General features: G+C 53.0%; 1 protein-coding gene and 1 non-coding gene across 8 annotated transcripts in view; one reads left to right on the top strand and one right to left on the bottom strand.

The window, feature by feature from the left end:
- Positions 1 to 2,087: 2,087 nt before the first annotated feature.
- Positions 2,088 to 2,188, top strand: LOC129479985 (small nucleolar RNA U13). The gene has a single exon (XR_008656899.1). It is a non-coding gene; the product is annotated as a small nucleolar RNA U13 (small nucleolar RNA).
- Positions 2,189 to 7,398: 5,210 nt separating this feature from the next.
- The window catches only part of RALGDS (ral guanine nucleotide dissociation stimulator), a 51,860-nt gene continuing 40,218 nt past the window's right edge, over positions 7,399 to 19,040 (bottom strand). For all 7 annotated transcript variants that reach the window (XM_055270523.1, XM_063636805.1, XM_055270522.1 and 4 more), the window contains exons 5-18: positions 18,170 to 18,363; positions 17,518 to 17,906; positions 16,583 to 16,798; positions 16,145 to 16,248; positions 15,433 to 15,517; positions 13,830 to 13,898; positions 13,306 to 13,392; positions 12,799 to 12,831; positions 12,351 to 12,472; positions 12,048 to 12,143; positions 11,538 to 11,739; positions 11,121 to 11,363; positions 9,892 to 10,006; positions 7,399 to 8,451 (exon numbers count right to left, since the gene is read on the bottom strand). In XM_055270523.1, the coding sequence (XP_055126498.1) occupies positions 8,276 to 8,451; positions 9,892 to 10,006; positions 11,121 to 11,363; positions 11,538 to 11,739; positions 12,048 to 12,143; positions 12,351 to 12,472; positions 12,799 to 12,831; positions 13,306 to 13,392; positions 13,830 to 13,898; positions 15,433 to 15,517; positions 16,145 to 16,248; positions 16,583 to 16,798; positions 17,518 to 17,906; positions 18,170 to 18,363 (2,131 nt within the window). In that variant the 3' untranslated portion in view covers positions 7,399 to 8,275. The remainder of the gene's footprint in view (positions 8,452 to 9,891; positions 10,007 to 11,120; positions 11,364 to 11,537; positions 11,740 to 12,047; positions 12,144 to 12,350; positions 12,473 to 12,798; positions 12,832 to 13,305; positions 13,393 to 13,829; positions 13,899 to 15,432; positions 15,518 to 16,144; positions 16,249 to 16,582; positions 16,799 to 17,517; positions 17,907 to 18,169; positions 18,364 to 19,040) is intronic.

Genomic DNA, 19,040 nt, shown 5'->3' with positions numbered 1-19,040 from the left:
ACACATCACTCTGGAAGGTCAGAAGCAGAGGATGTCAAGGGTGCTGGGTGACAGGTGCTGGGCGGTGGGCCCCTTGGGAGTGCCCAATGGCTCTAGCAGAGTTGTTGGGCCAGAGTCGGGACCACCCCCACCTCTTCCGGGTCCAAGTCCAGGCACTGCACTGAGCACTTGACCAGCCTGACCTCACCATGGCCTTGTGACGTGGGCACTGTGGGCAGGAATGCTTATAGAATGAGGCCCACTGTAGCCCTAACACAGCATCACAAGTCTTTCCCCAGAGAGAAAACGCACAGGCAATGGAAATCGGTGGTTAGGAACAAGGATTCCCATCTAAGAAAAAGGGTGGACCACGGGCCTCTAGTGGGGACTGAGGGGGCAAAGTCCTGCCCGTGCACTGCCTAACACTCTAGCTTTTTCCCTGCTTTCCATATTGTACGTTTTATCTGTTTATAATTTTTCGTAGTGCTGACTAAATTCCAGAGTTAGACCTTGAAATCCACAAGTTCCTAATTGGTGGTCAACGGAAACCTCAGCAAGACAAGTAGAAAATGCTCCTCTTCCCCTAAAGCTGTAGAAAGGCAGCCACCAACCTGGGCTAGGAAATGGTCCTTACAGATACTATTTTTTTTTTTAATTGTGGTAAAACATGTATAACAAAACTGACGCTAATTTAACTGTTTTTAAGAGTAGAATTGAGTGGCATTAGTTCGATTCACTGTTGGGCAACCATCACCACTCTATTTCCATAATTTTTTCATCACCCCAAATAGAAGCTCTATATCCATTAGCTAACTCCTCATTTCCCCTCTCTCTAACCCCTGGTAACTTCTATCCTTTCTGTCTCCATGAATTTGCCTATTGGAGATATTTCTCATAAGTGGAATTGTAATGTTTTCAAAGTTCATCCATGTTGTAGCATGTGTCAGCATACCATACCTTTTTTTTTTTTTTTTTTTTTTAGAAGCAGAGTTTCCCTCTTCTTGCCCAGGCTGGAGTGTAGTGGCACAATCTTGGCTCACTGCAACCTCTGCCTCCCAGGTTTAAGCAATACTCCTGCCTCAGCCTCCCAAGTAGCTGGGATTACAGGTGCTCACCACCATACCCGGCTAATTTTGTATTTTTAGTAGAGATGGGGTTTTACCATGTTGGTCAGACTGGTCTTGAACTCCTGACCTCAAGTGATCCACCCACCTTGGCCTCCCAAAGTGCTGGGATTACAGGCATGAGCCATTGCACCTGGCCTTTTTATGACTGAATAATAATATTCCATTGTATGTTGCTGGCATGCAGTGGTGCATTCTCTTATAAAGCATTCTCTTCTCATCCTTTTTATTTCTGTAAAGTTGGTAGGAATGTTCTCACTTTCATTCCAAATTTTAGTAATTTGAGTCTTTTTCTCTTCTTTGTTGACCTAAAGTATTATCAATTTTCTTCTTTAGAAAGAACCAGTTTTTGGTTTTGCTGATTTTCTCCATTTTTCTATTCTCTATTTTGTTTATCTCTGTTGTAATCTTTATTATTTCCTTCATTCTGCTAGCTTTGGGTTTAGTTCACTCTTTTTCTAATTCCTTAATGTGTGCAGATAAATTGTTGATTTGAGATCTTTCTGCTTTTTTAATGTAGTCATTTACAGCTATAAATTTCCCCCAAGCACTGCTTTCGATTTCACCGCATGCTGTAAGTTTTGGTATGTTGTGTTTTGGTTTTCATTGTCTCAAGGTGTCTTCTAATTTCCCTTGTGACTTCTTTTTAGACCCATTGGTTGTTTAAGAGTGTGTTAAGTCTGGGCGCGGTGGCTCACGCCTGTAATCCCAACACTTTGGGAGGCCGAGGCAGGTGGATCATGAGGTCAGGAGTTCAAGACCAGGCTGGCCAACATGGTGAAACCCCATCTCTACTAAAACAAATATAAAAATTAACCAGGCGTGGTGGTGCACACCTGTAATCCTAGCTACTTAGGCTGAGACAGGAGAATTGCTTGAACCTTGGAGGTGGAGGTTGCAGTGAGCTGAGATCGCGCCACTGCACCCCAGTCTGGGCGATGGAGCAAGACTCCGTCTGGAGTCGGGGAGGGGAAGAATGTTAAGATCTTTTTGTAGTTGATGAGCATGATGATTGGGTGTTCACGCACATGTGTGAGATGTGTCACCCTCAAACTCTGTTACGTTGGCACGTTACCCATCTGATGTGAAAAAGGAGAGTGTATTAACTTCCACATATTCATGAGTGTTCCAGTTTTTCTTCTATGGATTTATAATTTTATCCTATTGTAATTGGAATGATACTTTGTATAATTTCAAGTTTTAAAAATTTATTGCTGGGCACGGTGACTTATGCCTGTAATCCCAGCACTTTGGGAAGCCGAGGCAGGGAGATCACCTGAGGTCAGGAGTTTGAGACTAACCTGCTTAACATGGTAAAACCCCATCTCTACTAAAAATACAAAAATTAGCTGGGTGTGGTGGCAGGTGCTGTAATCCCACCTACTCGGAGGCTAGGCGGGAGAAGCACTTGAACCTGGGTGTCAGAGGTTGCAGTGAGCCAAAACTGCACCGTTGCACTCCAGCCTGGGCAACAAGAGCAAAACTCCGTCTTAAAAAAAAAAAAATTAAGACTTTATGGCCTAACATATGGTCTATCCTGGAAAATGTTCCATGTACACTTGACAAGAATGTGTAGTCTGCTGTTGCTGGTTTGTGTGTTGTGTATATGTCTGCTCAGTCTAATTGGTTCACAGAGTTGCTCAAATCCTCTTTCCTTATAGATCTTCTGTTTGGTGGTTCTTATCCATTATTGGAAATGAGGTATTGAAATCTCCAACTGTGTATTTCTCATTTAATTATGTCAATTTTTGCTTCATATATTTTGAGTGTTTTAAGTGTGTGTATGTATACAATTGTCGTATCTTGATAAGTTGAAGCTTTTGTCAGTGTATACTGGCCTTGTCTTGTTACTGTTTTGACTTAAAATCTATTTTGTCTGATAATACTATAGCCATTGTTAAAATATACTATTTTCATGGAATAACTTTTTCCAACCTTTTACTTTCAACCTTTTTGTATCTTTGTATTCAAAATTTGTCTCAGCCAGGTGCAGTGGCTCATGCCTGTAATCCTAGCACTTTGGGAGGCCAAAGCAGGTGGGTCACTTGAGGTCAGGAGTTCAAAACCAGCCTGGCCAACATGGTAAAACCCTGTCTCTACCAAAAATACAAAAAAATTAGCCAGATGTGGTGGTAGACACCTGTAATCCCAGCTACTTAGGAGGCTGAGGCAGGACAATTGCTTGAACCTGGGAGGCGGAGGTTGCAGTGAGCTGAGATTGCATCGTTACACTCCAGCCTAAGTGACAGAGTGAGATTCCACCTCAAAATAAAATAAAATTTGTCTCTACAGGCTGGGCACAGTGGCTCACACCTGTAATCCTAGCACTTTGGGAGGCCAAGGCCGGGTGGGTCACCTGAGGTCAAGAGTTTGAGACCAGCCTGGCCAACGTGGTAAAACCCTGTCTCTACTAAAAATACAAAAATTAGCTGGGTGTAATAGCGGGTGCCTATAATCCCAGCTACTTGGGAGACTGAGGCAGGAGAATTGCTTGAACCCAGGGGGTGGAGGTTACAGTGAGCCAAGATCATGCCATTTCACTCCAGCCTAGGTGAAGAGTGAAACTCCATCTCAAAAAAAAAAATTGTCTATACAGCATGTAGATAGATCAAGTTCTAAAAAATCCATTCTGCCAATCTTTTTTTTTTTTTTTTTTCCTGAGACGGTCTTGCTCTTGCTCTGTTGTCCAGGCAGGAGTGCAGTGGCAGGATCACAGCTCACTACAGCCTTGACCTCCCGGGCTGAAGTGATCTTCCCACATCAGCCTCTTGAGAGCTGGGACCACAGATGCAAACCACCATGCCTGGCTAATTAAAAATTTTTTTTGTAGAGATAGAATTTCACCATGTTGCCCATGCTGGTCTCAAACTGTGGGGCTCAAGCCATCTCCAACCTCAGCCTCCCAAAGTGCTGGGATTACAGGTGTAAGCCACTGCATCTGGCCCAATCTCTGCTTTTTAATTGGATAATTTAACTCATTTATATTTATAGTAATTAATGAGAAAACCTTTACTTTTGCCATTTAGCTGTTTGTTTTCTGTATGTCTTATGATTTTTGTTCCTCAATTCCTCCACTACTGCTTTTTATGGATTTACTTTTGTACAATTGATTCCTTTCTTTGCTTTCCTACATACTTTTTAGTTATTTTCTTACTGGTTACCTTTGGGATTGCAAGTAACCTCTTTTTTTTTTTTTTTTTTTTTTTTGAGACGGAGTCTCGCTCTGTCGCCCAGGCTGGAGTGCAGTGGTGCAATCTCGGCTCACTGTAAGCTCCGCCTCCCGGGTTCACGCCATTCTCCTGCCTCAGCCTCTCTGAGTAGCTGGGACTACAGGCACCCACCACCATGCCTGGCTAATTTTTTGTATTTTTAGTAGAGACAGGGTTTCACCGTGGTCTCGATCTCCTGACCTCTTGATTTGCCCGCCTCAGCCTCCCAAAGTGCTGGGATTACAAGCGTGAGCCACCGCGCCCGGCCGCAAGTAACATCTTAAACATACAACAATCTAGTTTCAATAATACCAACTGAATTTAAGTAGTATACACTGCTATGACACATTTTCCCTCTTTATACTGTCAGTCACAGATCTTTATACATTGTTTCCATTAATGTGGATTTATAGCTTTATGAATTTTACCTTTAAATCATAAGAAAGGATGAGTTACACAAACCCAAAGTGAAATAACACTGGCTTTGCTAACTACCTGTTAGTTATCTCTACCAGTGTTCTTTAGTTTTTCATATGGCTTCTTGTTACTGCCTAGTGTTTATTTTAGCTGGAAGGACTCCCTTTACCATTTATTGTAGGGCAGGTCTACTAATAAAACTCCCTTAACTTTTATCTGAGAATGTCTTAATTTCTCCTTCATCTTTTTTTTTTTTTTTTTTTTGAGACGGAGTCTGGCTCTGTCGCCAAGGCTGGAGTGCAGTGGCACAATCTCGGCTCACTGCAAGCTCCGCCTCCCAGGTTTGCGCCATTCTTCCGCCTCAGCCTCCCGAGTAGCTGGGACTACAGACGCCCACCACTGCGCCTGGCTAATTTTTATGTATTTTTAGTAGAGACGGGGTTTCACCGTGTTAGCCAGGATGGTCTCGATCTCCTGACCTCGTCATCCGCCCGCCTCGGCCTCCCAAAGTGCTGGGATTACAGGCGTGAGCCACCAAGCCTGGCCTCCTTCGTCCTTAAAGGATGTTTTGCTTCTTCTTTCAGCAAGAAGCTGAATTTATTTTGAGAATATTTTTTGAGATGGAGTCTTGCTGTGTCACCCAGGCTGGAGTGCAGTGGTGCAATCTTGGTTCACTGCAACCTCCATCTTCCAGGTTCAAGCGATTCTCCTGGCTCAGCCTCCAACTAGTTGGGACTGTAGGCATGTGCCACCATGCCTGGCTAATTTTTGTATTTTTAGTAGAGACAAGGTTTCACCATGTTGGCCAGGTTGGTCTCGAACTCCTGACTTCAGATGATCTGCCCACCTCGGCCTCCCAAAGTGCTGGGATTACAGGTGTGAGCCACCACGCTCAGCCTTCTTGCAGTACTTTAAATATGTCATCCTATTACCTTCTAGACTCCATGGTTTCTGATGATAAATCAGCTGTTAATCCTGAGGATCTCTTGTATATGATGAATCTCTTCTTGCTGCTTTCAAGATTTTCTGTCTTTTGACAATTTGACTAATAAATTTGGGTATGGATCTGAGTTTATCCTGTTTGAAACTCATTGAGCTTCTTGGATATGGAGATTTATGTCTTTCATCAAATTTGGGAAGTTCTGGACCATTATTCAAATAATCTCTGCCTTTTCAGAACTCTCATTAAATGTATGTTGGTACATTTAATGGTGTCCCACAAGAACCTCTAGTTCTGTTCATTTTTCTTCCTTTTTCTTTCTGTTCCCTAGACAGAATAATTTCTATTGCCTTATCTTCCAGTACACTGATTCTTTCTTCTGCCTGCTCAAATCTGCTGTTGAATCGCTCTAGTACATTTTTCTTCTCAGTTATACTTTTCAGCTCCAGAACTTCTGGTTGGTTTTTATAATTTCTATCCCTTTATTGCTAATCACCCATTTGCTCATCCATTATTTTCCATGGTTTCCTTTAGCTCATCAAGCATATTTAGGACAAGTGATTTAATGTCTCTGACTAGTAATTTTAATGTCTGAGCTTCCTCAAGGATAGTTTTTGTCAAATCCTCTTTTCCCCTGTGAACGACCCATATTTTTGTTTCTTTGTAATTTTTTGAGAACTGAACATTGAGTATTATAATGCAGTGACTCTGGAAATCAGATTGTCTCCCTCCTCAGGAATTGCTTTTTTGCTTATTAAAGGATGCAGTCTTCTGTGTCCATAGTGACTTTTCCAGGCTTATAGTTGTTAGGCTTATATTTGTATGTTTGCCAGGCTTATATTTGTATTCCTTGTTGTGTATAGTCACGGAGTTTCTGTTCTGTTGTCTCTTGGTCAGCCTGTGACTTGATGGAGATCCCCTTAACTGTTGGAGTTCAGCAGCCTCTCCCTTCACCAAGTGTTCCCCTGGTGACTATGTCCGACCAGGTTCCAGAGTCCCAAAACAGTTTATTCTGATAGTTTTCTTTTTTCCAGCTTAATCGTTGTTTCTGTGGAGAGACTGAACCCTGGGGCCTCCTACTCTGCCATCTTTTGTCACAAATGTTACTTTATTATTATTATTTTTTGAGACAGAGTCTCACACTGTTGCCCAGGCTGGAGGGCAGTGGCGTGATCTCAGCTCACTGCAACCTCCACCTCCCAGGTTCAAGTGATTCTCTTGTGTCAGCCTCCCGAGTAGCTGGGATTAAAGGTGCCTGCCACCATGCCTGGCTAATTTTTTTTATTTTTAGTACAGATGGGGTTTCACTATGTTGGCCAGGCTGGTCTCAAACACCTGACCTCATGATCCACCTGCTTTGGCCTCCCAAAGTGCTGGGATTACAGGCACGAGCCACCACGCCTGGCCACAAATGTTACTTTTAAAGACAGCTAAATTTCAGAAATTCTTGCTATGCCTTGTGAAAGTACCTCCAAACTCTAGTCCCAGGAGTTCTGAGGGCTGTCTCAGCACATTTCCCAGTTTAATGGTGCCGAAATGAACATCTGCTGTATGAAAGGTAAACTTTTGTGTTTCCTTCAATGTGCTGAGAAGGGTAGCTGGCTTTTCCTGTGCATAAAATAACTGGATAACCCTGCAAGGGTCCTTATTTAAACACGGAATGTGAGAGAGTCTCTATCTCATTTTAATTAAGACAGGTAATGAAAGAACAAAACTGCAATGACCAGGCTATAGTAGAAACAGGATTTTAATATAATATTCAAGTCTAGCATTTGCTATTTACAACAAATAAATAGTGCCCCTCCCCAATCAGTAAACATTTTTTTTTCTTTTTTCTTTTTATACAAATATTCAATCACCCCACCCCCACCCCAAATCCTCCTTCCTCACTAACCCCCGTCTTGCATGGTCTCGTAAAGCCCAGGACGCAGTGGTGAATGGCACTTGCAGTGGCATGAGATTCAACATCGATGGGACTCAGCTGGGACTGTCCTCACTCACCGGGTGCAGAGTCTGGTCCATGAAGAGGGTTTCTCTCTCTGCTCCCGGGGGAGGGCTGGGGTAAGTGGTAGGTGAGACTCCCTCACTCTCAGTTGGCCCTGATGATGGAATCTTTGGTGCAGCCTGAGAAAGGCTAGAGTGGTGGGAGGGGCCGGGACCCCTGTGAAGGTCACAGGCCAGTGCCCGTGGGCATGAGGAGAGAACTGCAGTGGTCAGACACGGTGGGTGAGTGGGTGCTCTGGGATGCCCATGGGCACAGGTGGCAGTGACCCACACCTGGGAAGGTGTCAGGGAAGTGTACAGAAGTGGTGCCCAGGGGCAGGCAGGGCACCATGCCATGCCCGTTGGCACTGCTCCTTGGCAAAAGTCAGCTAGTCCTCTGGTTCCAGAGAGCAGAAGGCACCTAAGGCAGCGAGTGGTCCACGGGAGGCCAGGTCAGCCTGACCAATGGCAGGCGTCAATCCCAGCAGCAGGAGAGGTTCAGGATGAAACTGGAGTCGGGGGTACCCTGGGCTGGCCGGTGGGAGGAAGGTGTCCAGCTGGCCTGGGCCACTCTGGTCCATAAGTGCTTGGCTACCAGCCAGCCAGACCCTGGGAAGATGCTCTCAGAAGATGCCCTTGGCAATCTTGAGTCCTTTCTGCTTCATGCGAGGGAGGGTTGAGCTGGCTCCATGCTTGACCTTCACTCCCTTGGTGAAGGTCCGCTTCTTCAGGACAAAGTCATAATTGGCGGTAGAGTTCATGGCATAGAAGACGTTGGCGTTTTCAGGGATCTTCAGCTCTGGTGGGGGAGGGGCAGAGGGGTGATCAGTGATGCTCCTGGGGGCCCTGCAGGATACCCCTACCACTTGAGAGCCCATACCCATACAAGGACTGTCTTGAGCCACAGACCTCAGATCCCCCTCCAATACAGCTCCAGGACTCCAAGGACCCCTCTCAATGACTCCTGCCTGAGGACAGACTCTGCTGAGGTCCTCACAAAACCTGATGACTCTTGTTTAAACAGGGACTGACTCCAGAACCCCCCCGGCTTGGCCTGAACTGGCAGAGGGTCATCCCGTCCTGCCCATATTGCAGTGCTGGCTGCCCAGCTGGAACAGGCTTTCTAGAATCCAGGTCACCTCCCAGAATCCTGCCCTACCGAGGAAAAGGGCTCCGAGGACCAGGAAAGGACAGGCTTGCCCCAGGGCTCCGGCGCCCGTTCCAGGGAGGCCTGTACTCCTTGAACTCTGGCACCCAGCAAGCACTTCCTCTTGGCTCCATTTCCCACCATCTCCTCTGGCCCACATCTTGCTATAAACCAGACCCGGGCTCGATTCGTGCTCCTGCCGACATCGTGTGGCTTTTCGTCATCTTCTTTAACCTCTCTAGGCCTCAGTCTTCCTTTTTTGTAAGATGGGGGTCCCACCCCACCTAACCAAAATGGTGCAAGAAGCTGCCAGAGGATTTAGACTATAACTTCTAGGGATCATAGGAGTTATTGCTTACTGTCTGGGCTAATGGTGGGGGGTGGTGTTCAGCTCACTGGAAAGAAAGCAGCGATGGTAATATTTGTAGTTAACTTTTATGGTGCACATAGATGCTTTATACATGCATATATATACACACACATACTGCATATATGTGCACATATATACATAGATTTTTATATATATGATGAACACACTGGCTACTTTCATTTCCATTCGGGGGATGAGAAGACAAGCACAGAGGGCTTAAGGCGCTTGCCCAGCGTCTCCAGGCCCAGGATACCCCACTCTGAGCCTGCACTGGTTCTTGACACTTTCCCAGTTTCTAGAATACTGAGTTGGCCTCCTAGTAGCCTGTTCTGCTTTTACAGTCACACACCCATGGATTTTAACACTTGACAGTTTGGTCCACAGCAGTCACCACTCTTTGTAGAACACATGTCTTCTTGTCTTAGCCAGAAAGCGTCCCTTCCAGTGGGCCACCTGGGTAACCTGTCCCAGTGAAAATGCCTTTTCTCTTTGCTCCTCACTGATGTGAGCTTTGAATTGCCTGTTCACGCCTAGGGAAGGGCACACACTGGGGAGTTCCAGTGGTCGCTGGGGACAGCAAGCAGACAATGGGGGCTGCCCTGTCCACAGTGTCTACCCACACTCTGCTGGTGAATTCTCTGGGGCCAAAGGCTTCCGACCTGGGGCTGGGGAGTGGCACGGCCCTGCCCCCTCCACCATCGCCCTCTGGTCCTCTGACTTACTCCGGTCATCTGAGAGAATCTGCAGCAGCTCATAGTCCTCCGGCTCCTCCTCCTCCAGGTTGTGTTTGTCCATGGCCTTGCGGATTACGGCCGGAGCCTTATCTTGGCTGGTCACCTGCATCGTGGCGGGGGGACGGACCGTCAGGGAAAAGACCCTGGAGCAGCTCCCTAGAGTGCAGTGGCCAAGGACCGTCTGGAGTCCCCTCAGCACCGAGCACAGGCACTCACAGCCTCTGGCCAGGTGCTGGGTCCAGAGAGGGCTTTGTCACGTTCTCCTGCTCCCCAAGTGAGGCCTCCATCCTTCTCCTGTTCCCCATGTGAGGCCTCCATGGAATGACGAGGGGTCTGTCCCAGCAGTGCCTACCCTGCTTCTCCTGTAAGAGACTGTTCCCTCCTCCCACACTTCCTTGGGAAGCACTTGCCCCTCCAGGATAACAGTATCATTGAGCCTGGGGAACAGACAGTCCCTAGTCTAAGCCCTGGAGGTAAGAAAGGAGGGGCTGGCCAGGATGCTCAGTGTGGTCAGCACAGGCCAGGCCCCTGCTACCTTGACCCTGAGGGCCAGAGCACAGGTGGAACTCAGACATAGGGCTACAGCTGACTGCTTAACGACAACCATGCTAGCTCCTGGCAACGACGAGTCAGGAGGGTGTGTGAATAATGAATGGGGCACCTGACCCAGGGCTGGGGTACAGAGGGTGGGGGTTACAAATGGTTCATCTGTCGCAGGACACCTGGAGGATGAAGAAAGAGCCCCCAGGCAAACCTATTCTGTGAGCAATTCCCATCTGCTGTCTCCAAATCCTATCCAGACTCAGACTCTGACCCCGCTGGCCCCCTCCAGGGCTCCCAGCCTGGTTGCCACAGTGGCCTCCTAACCAACACCCCTGCGGCTCTGGTACCAGCCCACGCCAGACAGAGAAGCCAGCCGTCGCTGCTCCTGTCTTCCTCCCTGAGAAGGTCGAAGGCCCTGGATACTTCTCTGACCTCACCTCCCCCGCAGCACCGCCTCTTCACCTCCTGGGAGCTTTGCACGGCTGGTCCTTCCCTCCCCCTCTGCCCTCAGGCCAGCCTTGTCCCTGACCACTACCTTCTTCGTCTCTGTACCTGGCTGACATCTGTCCTTTCCCCCCCCCCCAACTACAAGGTGGACCCCGGGAGGGCAGGGATGGTGCACTGTGTTCAGGGTGCATTTGCCGCCGGTGGAGGGAGGGACCCACCCGGCTTACCAGGATGCTCTTGTACATGTTGCCGTTGTCCACGTCCAGGCTGACACGGATGATACAGCAGTCGCCCACCTGCTGGTTGTAGAGCGGCAGCGCGGAGCTGGAGTTGCAGAGCCCTGAGACGGAGCGCTTGTGGGTGCGCGTGGCAGCCACGGGCGTGGTGGAGGCTGAGGAGGACGAGGTGCTGCTGGAGGCCGAGCTGATGCCGGAGGTCTCCGGGGATGACTGTGAGGCTGATTCCCAGAACTGAGGGAGACGGTAAGATCAGCAGATCCCCCTGCCCTGTGGGGGCACCCCAGGCCAGCTGCCAGATGGGGAACCTTCTAGAAGCTGTGTTCAGGACCCAGGGCTTCCTGGCCCCGTGCATGGATTTGGAGTGGGAGATGGGAAAGGATACTGGGGAGAAGGGCAGGCAGTCACCTTCTTTTCCTGGCCATCAGGAGACTCCGGGACGAAGCTGATGTTGATCTCCTCCACGTCGGAGCTAGAGGAGCCGGCCGAGTGCACGCTGAGCGCGTCAGCCACGTCCCCGCTGCTGAGGTAGGGGCCACACCTGAGCTGGTCACAGGACTTGGAGTGGGAGCTGCCACTGGTACTGAGCTCAGTGCTGGGGGCCTGGCGGCTGGGTGAAGGGTTGGCTTAGTTAAGGGGGGGTCCCCAAGGACACATCCCAACCCCATAGTCCCTGCACTCTGTGCACGAGGACTGTGCAAAGTGCTGGGACAGTTGCCAGTACTCCGTTCACCAGAGCCATCTGGGAGAGCATTTAGTATCACCCGATTTCAGAGGAGGAATCTGAGGCCCAAAAAGGTGAGGGGACTCACCCCGGTCTCAGGGCCAGTCAGCAGCGGGGTAGGATTCCGGGGCCAGCCTCCCTGACTCCCTGAGCCCCAAGGCAGCTGCCCCTGCCACCCTTGGCCAGGCCCTTACTCGCTCCAGCGCTTGACAATGGCTGTGTTCTTCTTGGTCCTGAGGGTGTTGCTGGCTGACTCAGATGGGGGCTCCAGCTCGCACGACAGGTTGTAGCTATGAGCAGAGGGGCAGTGGTGTGACGACCAGGGGCCACGCTCCAGCCTTCCCCCCGCACCTGCCCAGAAGCTGGAGTCGGGATGCCCCAGCCGCCCTCAGGCACCAGGGGCTGATGCTGACCACGGGTCATAGCTGCTGGCCCTCTGGAGCTGGCCCCCCAGGACAGCTTGCCCACACTGTCCCCATTTGCTGCCGCGGCCTCACCTCTCAGTCTCGCTGAGCCGTTCCGTGGCCCGGAACCAGGCCCCAAATTGCTCATCTGGCGCGATGCTGTAGTTGTTGCAGGCCGACTGCAGCAGCTTGATCTGGGCGATCACCTCGAACTCCTGGGGCCAGAGGGGGAAGCACAGGGCGGTGACAAGGCCCCCCGGGCAGGACAGGGGCTAGTCTCTGGGTCTTTGCTCTTGGAGTCCCTTCATCCCCTCTACTCCCATCCAGGCCTTCCTGTTCTCAAAGCTGGGCTCAAACAGCCATTCCCCAAGAGGTGGTCCTAGATTATAACCTCCTCCCCCCACCCTCCAGTGGGAGGGGACCCCCTTCTCTTTCCAAATGTCCCATGAATCTAAAAGGGGGAGGGTGGGAGTCGAGTGTCCTACCCTGGTGGGTCTGTTTTCCACCCCTCCTCAAGTCAGGGCTGCCTGCAGCTGCTTACCTTCCTCCTCTTCTCGAAGTTGATGAGTCTGCCCTGGAAGATGGACACCCAATGGCCATCAGAAAGTGACCCCTTGACCATTACAGCTTCCCTACCTCTTGCTGCACTACCAAGAGTGCCCACAAGGGGGCAGGGCACACACACCCCCGGACTGAAGCTGGTGCTGGGCACCAGGGCAAGGGGACATGCGGGCAGAGGCTTGGGGACTTCTTGTCCAGCCCTCTCCAAGGACAATGGACTGAGGCCTTGGGCAAGAAGGCCCTGCTCAGCCACCACGTGCCGCCTGAGCTTTGAGGGCCTGGCTTCCCTCTGTGCTCAGGGTCACTGCCTGAGGGACGGGCTGTGTCCCACTCAGCCAAACCCTGCTGCAGCTCTGTGTTTGGGCAGCCCTGGGGTGTCACCAGCAGGGCACTGAGCTGTTTACTCATTGCTGGGACAGGCGTGGCAGCCCAGCCCCCAGGGCTCAGGGAAGGTCTCCCCTCCTCCAGCCCCGCCCGGCACACTCACATACAGATAGTCCTTCATGGCGGTATCCAGCATCACCAGGTCGGTGAGGAATGTGCCCAGGTAGGGAACGGTGCCCTGGATGATGCCCTGTGACATTGGGGTAGAAGGATGAGCAAGGCCCCTCCCCTGAAGGCTTTCTCAGCCCTCAGCCCCCAGCCCCAACTGGCCTCACTTGGAACAGCTGGGGGGCCTTTCTGGGGGCCTCCTGGGGCCCGCTGCCTCCCTGGCCCCCAGATTCCCTCTAGCCATCTCCCTGGCTGGCATCTGGGAAATGCCAGGTTCCCGAGTCGTGTGGCCCCTGGCCCTCCCCAGCCCCACACCCGCCTGAGCCGGCTCTGCCAGGCCTGTCCTTTTGTGGCTGCAGCTGCTCTTCCCAGATACCAGCTGATCCAAGCATGGCTCTGCTAGGGTCCAGGGGAGGCCACCTCTAATGGGTCCCATGGGCACCGTGGCTACAGAGGAAACGGCCCTCCTCCCTACCCCCAGGCGGCCCCCTGCCCCTCCGTGGCCTTGGGCACTCTCACCGTCTCCTTTGGCCGTTTTTGGGCTCTCTTGGGGTTCATCTCCAGGGTGGCAAACTTGGAGGTCCCCTCCTGGCAGGGTAGAGGACAGGGTGAGCGAGGCCTTATCCCCTTGGCCCTTAGGCACCCTGAGCTGGGGTGCTGCCAGTGTGCTCGGGTTCCAGGGCTGATCTTGTATCAATACTCACTAGTGAGGGGTCCCGGGCCGGCGGCCTGGCCTTTCTGAGCCTGCCTCCCCCTCTGGAAAGTGCGGATGAGAACTCCGCCTGCTGCATGGTGTGGTGGCTCACGCCTGTAATCCCAGCGTTTTGGAAGGCCAAGGCAGGTGGATCACTTGAGGTCAGGAGTTCAAGACCAGCCTGGCCAACACAGTGAAACCCCATCTCTACTAAAAAATACAAAAATTAGCTGGGCATGGTGGTGCACACCTATAATCCCAGCTACTTGGGAAGCTGAGGCAGGAGAATCCCTTGAACCCAGGAGGTGGGGATTGCAGTGAGCCGAGATCACGCCATTGCACTCCAGTCTGGGAGACGGAGGGAGACTTTCTCTAAAACAAAAACTCCGCCTGCCTCGCAGGGCCTTAGAGACTCTGCGCTACAGTCCCATTATGGCTGCACACTCCTTTCTCCCTTGAACCCTCCATGAGGTCAGCACCCCAGGGCTGGCATTCCTCCATTTTCCAGATGAGGAAACCATGGCCCTGAGATGGGCAGCGACTTGCCCTGGGCCCCCCAGGGACTCAGAACAGGCTCTTCTGTCCTAGCCAGAGGCTCTGCCCCATCTGCCTTTACCCGTTTGGCCACTGATCAGGGTACCATCCTCTGGGCTTCTCGTGCGTGCCAGGGCCCCCAGTGGAGCTGTGCCACGAAGGGAGAGGGATAGGTGTCCCAGGAGCCCCCTGCGATGCTCCCCTGTAGGGAACTCTGTGTTTGTCCATGCAGGAGGGGGGCCTAGATGCCATTTCACTGACCGGGTACGGCACGGGCACCAGGCAGTGACACTTTACTCCCTCTGAGGCCTTGTGACTCCATTAGTCACTGAAAGTTCTCAGTCATCTGGGGTATCCGCCACAGCTAATGGGGTGCCATGGGAAGAATTCTACAGGGTTCTCTGGTCAGTGTCTCTTCTCGGGGCAGGGTAGGGAAGCCACACGGGGTCTCCAAATCTGCCTCCCAGGTCTGGCCACCTGGCCCCTGGCATCCCCTGCAGCTCCTGTCCCTGGGGTAGGCAGGCTGCCCTCTCCTTGGGTGTGTAGAGCAGACAGAGGTAGCGTCAGGAGCCTGGCCTCCTGGGGACAGACTGGGCCCGTGTGGGGGCAGGAGCCGCATCCCCTTCCCACCTAGCAGGAGGGACCAGCGAGGAAGCCGAGACCTGCTGGTCCTGACGCCCATCTACTCCTCCTGGAACCTCCACTGCCATCCTTACTGTGTCCAATTAACTGGCGCCCTATCCCTCAAACGCCCAGGGGCCAAACAGATCCCTCTTCCCCCTTCATGCACACGGGAAAGGAACTTTTCCAGCAAGAAGCGAATGCCACCGCCCCAGCCCCAGCCCCAGCCCCAGCCCCAGCCCCCGCCCCCGCCCCCGCCCCCCGCCACTCCACCTTGATGAGCAGCTCCCGGCTCAATGAGTAGTTGTTCTCATCTGAGAAGATCGCCGACAGCTTCTGAAAGATCCGGAAACTGTCCCTGTCAGAAGGGCAAAGAAGGAAGGAGAAAGCTGCGAATGGCGGGGAGGGGTGTGAGTGCAAATCCATTTTATTTTAGAGCTGAAAGACCCCCAGACTGCCTGAACGCAGCACACAGGGTTCCCCAGAGCACTAACGCTCTGCAGGTCTGGGGAGGGGGCCTTCATGTTGGTGCAACACGACCCCTGTTCCCGCTTCCACTGAGCAGCTATTTCCAAAGGGTTTTTTTTCTTTTTTTGGAGACAGTTTCAGTCACCCAGGCTGCAGTGCAGTGGCCCGATCTCGACTCATTGCAACCTCCACCTCCTGGGTCCAAGAGATTCTCCTGCCTCAGCCTCCCAAGTAGCTGGGATTACAGGCGTTAGCCATTATGCCTGGCATAAAGGTTTTGATTTCCAATTGGATAAGGGTTCTGTGGCTACAACACAAATACCTGAAAATCTCTGATGTGGCTCAACCCACCATCTGACGGCCTAGGAAGCTGAGCTCTGAGGCAGAGCTGCCAACTCAGGTCAGTGGAGGGTCCCTGCCCTCAGGGTTTGTGGCCTCCCATGGGCTCACTAAGGGGGCGATGCCAGCCCTGTGGGAGGTCCCTGGTGCGCCAGGAGCTCTACAGAGGCATGCCCACCTGGAAACATCTTCCCACGTCTTCTTCAGACGGTGGATGGAGTTGCTTTGCAGGGCAGAGAGGATGGCATACAGTGACGAGAAGTTCTTGAGGATCCGGCACTCCTGGGGCGGGAAGAACAGGAGGCATGAGGTGGGGCTGGAGCTCCCTGCTTGCCTGGCCTGTCCCCCTTGGCTGAGCCTCCCCCCACAATGAGACAGAGACCCAGGGAGTCCCCAGAGGGCACGCCTGCGACCAGGGAGTGACAGGAGGATTTTAGCTCAACCCAAGGAAAGCGCGTAAGGAAGACGTGAGCGTCCAGGCAGTGGGCTGGGAGAGTCAAGGCCAGCATGCCCCTGGGAAGAGTGGACTGGGGCCTGTACAGGGCCCTGGACTGGAGACCACAATGTGAGAACAGATGAAGGCAAAGTGGGGGCCCAGGCCCCTCCTGTGGCATACCCTGGCCACCTCGATCCAGTGCTCCACCACCCTGGCCCTGTCTGGGGCTTTTGTGCTTCGGTCCCCGAGGCAGGTGGTGATGACGCAGTTGGCCACATTGTTGAACTGGGTGACGGTGGCGCGGATGGTGGGCGCCAGGTGCTCCTTGCCCTTCTTGTCCCGTTGGGACCAGATGGAGCCCAGGCAGTGGTAGGGCACCACCTTCTTGAACAGTTCCTGGGGAGGAGGAGGCTAAGTGTCACCTGGTCCTGTGCCAGCAGTCTGGGCTGGTGCTTGGGAAGCTGAGGATGCAGCTTGAGCCTTGTGGAGGTTTTATCCCATGTCCATGCGGGGTGCCCAGCACACAAGTGACCCAGGACAAACTGCTGGTGGGAACAAGAGGAGCACTGCCTTTCGCAGCTTCACCAAGCCCCGGCGCCCACAGGTGGCTCACGCCTGCATGGACCAAACGGCACCACCTGCCCACCCCCTGGCGCCCCACCCCCCATCCCCCTGCCTCACTCTGCTCCCCATCCAGATGCACATCTGCTGTGGGCGCTACAACTAGGGGCTTTGTCCAGTGTCTGCTATGGGCTCCAGGACACACCAAGTGCCTAACGAGTGCTGAGGCTGGTGAGCCTCCTAAATAGATGGGGGTGACCCATGGGTGCACCTTGGTGAGCACCCTCCACTCCCACAGGCCAGGCCTGCTGAGCTTCCTGTCTGTTCCGTCTGGAATCTGCATAGTCACTCTGGAGGACAGGGGTGACCTCATCTCTACTGTCCAGAGGCAAACTGAGGACTTGGGGTTAAGAGACTTGCCCTGGTTACTTGGTGTGTAGCAGCAGAGCTGGGATTTGACCAGAACATCAGCTCTGGACCAGGAAATGGTAGGTCTGGGGCAGCAGATGCCAGAAGGCAGGCCCACCCCTGCCCTGCCAAGCTGAGCTGCTCACCGCATCCATCAGGGTAAACTGCTCTGCCACCAGGTCGGGAGGGAACATCAAGAGGTGAGGCTTCTCCTCACTCAGCCCGTTCTCTGCAACCACGGGTGAAGGCCAGGAAGGCTCTAATGATGGAACTGGCGCTGGAGCTGGCTCCAGCTCTAGAGTTTGTGAGGGAGCTGGATCCTGGTCTGGAGGTGGATCCTGGTCTGGAGCTGGCACTGGAGCTTGCTGGAGCTCTGGAGCTGGTGCTGGAGCTACTTCTAGCTCTGAACCTGGAGCTGGTGTTGGAGCTGGCTCTGGCTCTGAGGCTGCAGCTGGCACTGGGCTAGGTGCTCGAGCTGGTGTTAGAGCTAGCTCTAGTTCTGGAGTTGGTTTTAGAGCTGGCACTGGTGATAGAGCTGCAAGAGGAGAAAAGTTCAACATGCCAGCCTTTCCTGTGCCTTTCCAAAGACACAGAACAGCCCCGGCTTCCAGAGAAGCCTCTCCCCCTGAACCCATAAAACGTGTACCAGGCCGCCCTCCTGCCTGTGGTCCCTGCCTGTGTGGTCTGAGGCTCATCCGAGCCCCTGGCCCAGCACCAGACCCTGGAGCCTCCCCTTTGTGTGGCCCAGCACCGACCCCTCCTCCTTCACCCTCTGGCACCCACCCCAGTCCTCCTCACCCTCAGGCTCTGCCTCGATGGGTTCCGAGTGCTCCAGCTGGGCCAGGAGAAGGTGGGCACGGCGCTCCAGGTCTGAGCCTGGCATGTTGAGCTGCACGTAGGCCACCAGCTGCTTGAGGCAGGGAAAGTCCGGAGGTTGACAGAAATCCTCCGAGTACTGGTCCAGCCAGGTGCCCAGGATGGAGGAGATGGCACTGGGGACAGGTGGGTGGCAGCAGAGTCAGAGGCCTGGGATCCCCTTCCCCATGGCTCTCCCAGGGTTCCCCTGAGCCAGGCTGGGCTCCTGCGCCGGCCCCTGTCCATCTGAAGGCCACCCGCCCCAGCCCAAGCCCCCTTGGCTGTCCAGGCAAAAGAACCAAGGAGGCCCCTGGTCGGTGGTGACCACCTCTCCCCTCCTCCAGGGAAGCCCCGCCCATGCCTCTGCATGTCTCCCAGCACCCCCTCCTCGCTGGCACGTAAACTCCACGAGGGACCTGTCCTCCTGCCCGGCATCTGCAGGTCCCTGGCGGCTCCTCAACTTGTAGCTGAGTGCTGGCGAGCTGCCTTACTCTCTGAGAGCTGTGCGTGGGTCTCGTCTTCCCACTAAGCCCGTTCTCCCAGAGGGTGGGGTGCAGCCTGCCCGCTGAGCACTCACTATTGAGGCCCAAAGCAATGTGAGAGCAGAGGCTCACCCCACCTCCTGCCCTGGGCCCCTAGATCAGGGCACACTGATTCAAGCCCAGCTCGGATGAGGCTGTGGTGGGATGGGTTGCTGCTCTGAGCCCCAGCCACCCCAGGACCCCTCCACAGCTCTCGGATCTTTCTTCCTGCAGGCAAAGCCCCCAGACCCCAGCCCTCTGGCAGGAACCACAAGAGGTGTGGGAGCCAGGGT

Source organism: Symphalangus syndactylus, chromosome 3, assembly GCF_028878055.3.
Source record: "Symphalangus syndactylus isolate Jambi chromosome 3, NHGRI_mSymSyn1-v2.1_pri, whole genome shotgun sequence".
NCBI classification, from domain to species: Eukaryota; Metazoa; Chordata; class Mammalia; order Primates; family Hylobatidae; genus Symphalangus; species Symphalangus syndactylus.
This window is presented reverse-complemented; position numbering and strand designations above follow the sequence as displayed.